General features: G+C 41.6%; 1 protein-coding gene across 1 annotated transcript in view; it reads right to left on the bottom strand.

Annotated features, from left to right (window-relative positions):
• Nucleotides 1-3,603: 3,603 nt before the first annotated feature.
• KIAA2012 (KIAA2012 ortholog) overlaps nucleotides 3,604-7,430 on the bottom strand; it is a 107,402-nt gene continuing 103,575 nt past the window's right edge. Inside the window, exons 20-22 of the mRNA XM_067470096.1 lie at nucleotides 7,065-7,237; nucleotides 5,901-6,120; nucleotides 3,604-4,569 (exon numbers count right to left, since the gene is read on the bottom strand). Of these exons, the coding sequence (XP_067326197.1) occupies nucleotides 4,443-4,569; nucleotides 5,901-6,120; nucleotides 7,065-7,237 (520 nt within the window). The 3' untranslated portion in view covers nucleotides 3,604-4,442. The remainder of the gene's footprint in view (nucleotides 4,570-5,900; nucleotides 6,121-7,064; nucleotides 7,238-7,430) is intronic.

Raw genomic sequence — 7,430 nt, 5'->3', positions numbered from 1 at the left:
TTGCGTTTTTGGTTTGTGTTTTTTGGTTTTTCTTTATTGTAATTGTCATTTGGGCTTGGCCTCATGTAAGCCGCTCCGAGTCCCCATTGGGGAGATTATTATTATTATTATTATTATTATTATTATTATTATTATTATTAACTTTATTTGTACCCCGCTAGCATCTCCTGTAGGACTCGATGCGGCTCACACAGGCTGAAGCCTCAAAACACAATACAACAAAACATAATACAACAAGCAATACCAGAAGCAAATCAAACAGTTAAGCAAAATAAACAACAACAATAACAATACATCGGGATACTTTAAAACTGGGCCGGCCAGAGCAGTGGGTACAGGATTAAAAGTGCTGAAGTGGCGGGAGGAATATAGGATTATAAAGTAAGTGCAATGTGCAGTGTGCAGCGATCTTAATTCTACTAAAGTGCTTCTAGGACTTAGTGATGGGGTTCCTAATCTGAGAAGGCACATCGGAACAGCCAGGTTTTTAAATTCTTTCTGAAGGCTGCCAATGTAGGGGCCTGTCTAAGATCTTTTGGGAGGGCGTTCCAAAGTCGGTGGGCCGCCACAGAAAAGGCCCTGTCTCGCGTCCCCACCAAGCGCGCTTGCGACGCGGGTGGGATCACGAGCAGGGCCTCTCCAGATGACCGAAGTGAGCGTGTAGGTTCGTAGACGGAGATGCGGTCACGCAGGTAGGGTGGTCCCAAACCGTTTAGGGCTTTGAAGGTAAGCACCTGCACCTTAAATTGGGCTCGGAAAATAAATGGCAGCCAGTGGAGCTCCTTAAACAGAGGGGTTGACCTCTCTCTGTAATGAGTCCCGGTTAGCATCCTGGCTGCTGCCCGTTGGACTAGTTGGAATTTCCGAGCCGTTTTCAAGGGCAGCCCTACGTAGAGCGCATTGCAGTAATCCAATCTAGAGGTGACCAAGGCATGGACCACCCTGGCCAGCTCAGCCTTCGCGAGGTACGGTCGCAACTGGCGCACAAATCTCAGTTGTGCAAAAGCCCTCCCGGACACCGCCGACGCCTGAGCCTCAAGCGTGAGCGATGAATCCAAGAGGACTCCCAAACTGCAGACCTGTGGCTTCAGGGGGAGTGTAAACCTGTCCAACACAGGTAGCCACCCTATACCGTGATCCGGTTTGCGATCGACCAGGAGGACCTCTGTCTTGTCAGGATTGATCTTCAGCTTGTTCCTCCTCATCCAGATAGACACAGCGGCCAGGCACTCGTCCAACACTCGAGAGGCCTCCTTGGAATTAGATGGAAAGGAGTAGTAAAGTTGTGCGTCATCTGCGTAGAGATGGCACCCAACTCCAAAACTCCGGATAACCTCTCCCAGCGGTTTCATGTAGATGTTAAAGAGCATGGGAGACAAAATAGAACCTTGCGGGACCCCACAGGTCAAAGGCCAGGGATCCGAGCAGGCGTCTCCCAGCTTCACCATCTGGGTTCGTCCCTCCAGGAAGGACTGGAGCCACGACAGAACCGTGCCCCCAAGGCCCATCCCAGAGAGACGACCCAGAAGGATACCATGATCGATGGTATCGAAAGCCGCTGAGATGTCCAAGAGAACCAACAGAGTCACACAGAGATGGTGGCGGAGAAATAAATAAAGATTATTATTATTATTAGTATTATTATTATAAAGTGATCTTGGAATATAGGGTCTGTCTGGAAGAGCCCTAAGTTATCCCCATGTTCTGTGGGAATGACATATCTACCATTTTCAGTCTCTTTAAGTTTCACAATCTCACGATTCTTACGTTAGTAGTGTGTGTTTACATTGCAACTTACACATATGCAGCTATCTTACTACTGTTTTCTGCTACAGTGCATATATACATCTGATAGAAGACGGGGTAAAACTGAAAAGTAACAACAAAGGTTTAATTGATTGTGGTGTAGTAGTTTGAGTGCTTTGCTAAGACTATGGGAAACCAGGGCTTGGATTCCCATACAGCTATGAAAATCCACTGGCTGACTTTGGTCAAATCATACTCTTTCAAATTCAAAAGAAGGTGATGGAAGTTAAGCATCTCACCACAGAAATCGGAGGCTTCAGATCTGATATGTGCTCTTAGATTTTTTTTTCTTAAATAAAAAGATGAGTTCAAGGAAAAGTCAAAGCAAGACACTACTTTGGAATGGGGTAGTCATCCCCAATCCCCTGTTTTAGGCCAACTTTCCTGTATATACTTGAGTATAAAAGATAAAGGTAAAGGTTTCCCCCAGACATTAAGTCCAGTCGTGTCCGACTCTGGGGTGTGGTGCTCATCTCCATTTCTAAGCCAAAGAGCTGGCGTTGTCCGTAGACGCCTCCAATGTCATATGGCCAGCATGACTACATGGAGCACTGTTACCTTCCTGCCAGAGGGGTACCTATTGATCTACTCACATTTGCATGTTTTCGAAGTGCTAGGTTGGCAGAAGCTGGGGCTGACAGCGGAAGCTCACACCACTCCCCGGATTGGAACCTGCGACCTTTCGGTCAACAAGCTCAGCAGTTCAGCGCTTTAACCCACCGCACCACCATATACTTGAGTATAAGCCGGCCCAAATATAAGCCAAGGCATCTAATACCACAAAAAACTAGGAAAACGTATTAACCTGAGTATAAGCTGAAGGCGGGAAATGCAGCAGCTACTGGTACATTTCAAAATGAAAATAGATACCAATAAAATTACATTAATTGAGGCATCAGTAGGTTAAATGTTTTTGAATATTTACATAAAACTGTAACTTGAGGTAAGACTGTCTAACTGATTAAACCATTATTCTAACCTTCAGTGTAAATGTCCTTAGGTATCATTCCAATAATAGAGTAAAATAATAAATATAATAATAATAGTGTAAATTAATGAAAATGTAATAATAACAGTAATAATAGATTAAAATAATAAATGTAATAATAGCAATGATAGAGTAAAATATAATAATAATAAATAGAATAAAAGAATAAATTATAATAGAGTAAAATAATAAATGTAATAAAATAATAAGAGTAAAATAACGTAACTGTAATAATAATAAATAGAGAAATATAATAAATATAAAAATAACCCAGTAAAATAATGAATAATTTTGACTTGAGTATAAGCCGAGGAGTGCCTTTTCAGCCTAAAAAAGGGCTGAAAAACTCTGCTTATACTCAAGTATATGCAGTAAGTGTATTATTCCTCAGAAGGATCTCTATCTGTGCTTATTATAAAATAGAGAAAGTACAGTGGAATCTCGACTTAGGAGCATCCCAACTTAAGAGCATTCTGAGTTAAGAGCTGTCACTTGATCAGGTTTCACTTTGACATATGAGGAACGCTTTGAGTTATGGGCTAGCCCCAGAGGGAATAATTAGTCCAGTGTGAAGAAAACGATGCTTCTGCCTCTTTGCTTTGTGCCTTTACCATTTTTCTTTGTTTACTGTTCCATGCGAATGTGCATTTATACACTGTTATTTATAAAGTACATTTTCTTATTTAAAAACAAGTAACAAAATGGGGGTGGGGGGTCGGGGCATTTGATGCATTTTCCTTTGAGATAAAAGCATTTTGAGTTAAGAGCAACAAATTAAACTCTTAAATCAAGGTATCGCTTTAGCTGTAATAAAGTATTTATTGCAATTTAATCTTGGATACATCAAAATGCAAGTCTTTGAACCATGATATTGATTTCTCTCTCTCACCCTTAAATTGTATGGAAAATCAGCATAGATTCTGCTGCCCCCTCCACTTAAATGGAGAGGAATTTGCACCCCCTTGCTTGCAGGTCCAAGTCCTTCAGGTATTCTAAACAGAGGGATTGTCATTGCACTTTGGGGGATTTTGTTCTGAGGGAATATTTGCTTCTTACTACAAACTCTAGAAATTGGTGAGACTTGTATAGGGAGCAATGGGAACCTATTCTACTGTTAGGCAGACTGAGATAACTACATCAGGCAGCAGATGCTGGGGAACAGCATCAAGATTCTCCTGGTTTTCCTGCTGGAGTTCACTGGTTGACCCTAAAATGCCCCGTTGTCTTGAAGTGTGGAAGAACCAGTTCCATCACTAATACAGAACTAAGTTCAGCTAAAAGTGCAAATTGTATATGTGGAACAGGAATATATACCATCTTTCCAAGCTACTTTACAATTGCAGTTTTCGAATAGAGCAGTGCACATGACTTGTATCATTAGATGTCATGAATAGCTCACTTGTCTGAAGTTTATGAAGATCCTTGCAAGCTTGTGAAAACTTCTTATCAACAAAATTAGATCAATGTTCTAGAGGAAATGGTTCCATGTCTTGACTCAACCGGAACACAATATGGGTGTAAAAGAGCAACTTTTCCCTGGAGAAGCAGAGGAGAACAGGGCTGGCTTTTGGGGTAGGTGGAAATGACTACAGCCTCTTGCTAGTAAAGAACACTACTTGCATCTTCCTTAATCATCATCCCTCACCTTTTAAAAACTACACTGGAAATAAGAATAAACCCATGGACGGGAAATATTCTGCTCTCGTTCCAGGCCACTGGCTTCCACAAGGGTCTTGTATTGGAACTGCTGTTGCTTCTCCAGCTCTTCTCTTTGTCTGAAAACAAAGACATTGATTGATTCATTGACACTTAAATGAGAAATCTCATCTGCTAATTCTAAGACTGAACTTTTACTTTGAAAATGAGGGGTCAGGTCATTAAAACCTTTCAATCAAGCAGATAAACCATCTGTAAATATATGTTTTAGCCAAGAATCAAAGAATGACAAGCTAAGACCCAACTTCATGAGGTGGAGAATCTCATAATTTAGACCACTAATGGGGAATGTATGACTCCAGATACTGGGTTGTACCTTTTCCCAATTGGCCAATCCGGCTAGAGGTGACTAGAGTTGCAGTCTTAATATCTTGACGGTCAAACATTTCCAATCACTTATTAAGGTAGTGACATCTCTGGTCCATCCCCTGTTTGGGTATCAGCCGGGACACCAACGCCTTAAATCAAGAAATAGTTTTTTAAGATCTACAGAGACACTCGCTGGAATGCCTCAGCAAGCGAGAGTCCAAAAGTGGCAGGCTCAAACCCAGAACCTCAATGGCTGATACCAAATGAGAGACTGTCCCCTGGGCACACAAAAAACTGGGCAACTTGGAAGACGCTGAACAGACTGCACTCTGGCACCATGAGATGCAGAGCCAACCTCAAGAAATGGGGCTACAAAGTGGAATCCATGAGATGCGAGTGGGGAGAAGAGCAAACCACAGACCACCTACTTCAACGCAACCTGAGCCCTGCCACATGCACAATGGAGGACCTTCTTGCAGCCACACCAGAAGCACTCCAAGTGGCCAGCTACTGTCAAAGGACATTTAATAGAATACCAAGTCTGCAAACTTTGTGCTTTGTTTGTTTGTTTGCTTGTTTTTAATGCAGGCAGAAAGTCAATAAATGGAGGCCCATTTTTGAAGAGTGCCTTGTCACATGTATTAGCCTGATATGTTTGACAAATCACAGGTTTGCGGAGTAGAATTTAAGTTGATGGAGAAGAATTACATAAAAGGAACCTTCGTGGTAAGTACTAGGCCTGTTCAATGCATGGTTCTAAATGGTTCTAAAGTACTTTGAGTCATCTGTATGCAGTCATGCTGCAAATCACACCCAGAGCTTCAGATATTGGACAATAAAGAAAAACAAATTCAAGATGGTTCATAATCAAGTAGCAAAGCCTTAAAAATGGCAAAGGAGCATTTTTCATAAAATGCAATACTTGCCTACACCAAACCCAAGGGAGATATACTCATTGGAGGGGATGAGAAAGCAAAATTCGATAGATTGTTAGGATGTGTTGCTGAGAATGTGGAACCTATTGTTTATTGGATAATTCCTGCCTGAGATAGGACCTTTATTTCATAAAGGTGTGAAATACCTTGCCAGTAACAATGCATGCTGCCTTGCTTCTTCTAATGCAATTCTTGCCTCTTCCTCGGCTTTCTTCCTTCTCTCCTCAGCCTCACGCCTCGTTTTCTCCTCTTCTTCCTGTTTCTTTTTCATATACTCCAACCTTTCTTCCTCAGCCATCTCTGCTAAGCGTCGGCGTTCTTCCTCTAGTTGGATTTCCTTTTCTTTTTGTCTGCGTTTTTCTGCTTCTAAGGAAGTTTAGGAATTGTTTGAAATATTACAGAGATAATAATAATAGTAATAATAATACTCACGATCGTGTTAAAAAACAAAGTATGGATCGTCGATGTCGCAATCCCAGGTGACAGCAGGATTGCAGAGAAACAACTGGAAAAGCTGACATGATATGAGGATTTAAAAATCGAACTACAAAAACTCTGGCACAAGCCAGTCAAGGTGGTCCCAGTGGTGATCGGCACACTGGGTGCAGTGCCTAAAGACCTTGGCCTGCACTTAAACACAATTGGCGCTGACAAAATTACCATCTGCCAGCTGCAGAAGGCCACCTTACTGGGATCTGCATGCATTATTCGCCAATACATCACACAGTCCTAGACACTTGGGAAGTGTCCAACGTGTGATCCAATTCAACAGCCAGTAGAGAGAGAGTCTGCTGTGGACTCACCTTATTGTGTTTCTAATAATAATAATAATAATAATAATAATAATAATAATAATAAATATACTTTCCAAATGCCAGCATTTGGAAACAATAAACATTGACAAAATCACGATCTGTCAACTGCAAAAGGCCATCTTACTTGGATCTGCGCACATCAGTCGAAAATACATCACACAGTCCTAGATGCTTGGGAAGTGTTCGACTTGCGATTTTGTAATACAAAATCCAGCATATAGATCTCATTTGCTGTACATACTGTGTTTTTGTATCAGTAAACTAAATATATTTTATTTATATTCTGCTCTACCTTCTCCGAGGAGATTCAGGACGGATTACAGTACACATATATGGCAAACATTCAATGCCGTTATACAATTGACAAGGGCAGAGAATAAATAACCAGAGGTATTCGCTTTTCCCGTCTTTTCCCATCTCTGACATCTGGAGGCTATGCTCGACTCTGGCCACAGGGAGGTGCTGACTCTGACTCCATGGCTTGCCATAGAGTACCTGCACGTTCTTCTTCCTCCTCTTGTTTTTTCCTTTGGATTTCCAGAAGTTTCCTACGGTACTCTTCCTGCTGCTGCCAAAGACGTTCTTGAGCAGCCTTTTCAGCTTGTCGCATCTTCTCAGCCTCCTCCTCTTGACGCCGACGCTCTTCTTCTAGCTGTTGCTTTCTTAAACTAAAAGAGAGGTGCCTGTCAGGTTTTGATAGATGATTCAGAAACCAGAAGAAATGAAAAATATTTAATATATAGCCTGCATATCTCCCTCTAAGCAGAATTTGACTGTAAGAAAATCTAGTAGTAAATGAATACTCATCTGCATTTGGAACATTGGCAGGACTAGTCCTACCATTAGATAGCATGAGGTTAA

Source organism: Anolis sagrei, chromosome 1, assembly GCF_037176765.1.
Source record: "Anolis sagrei isolate rAnoSag1 chromosome 1, rAnoSag1.mat, whole genome shotgun sequence".
Taxonomy (NCBI): domain Eukaryota; kingdom Metazoa; phylum Chordata; class Lepidosauria; order Squamata; family Dactyloidae; genus Anolis; species Anolis sagrei.
Note: the sequence above shows the minus strand (reverse complement) of the source record. Positions and strands in the feature narration are given on the sequence as shown.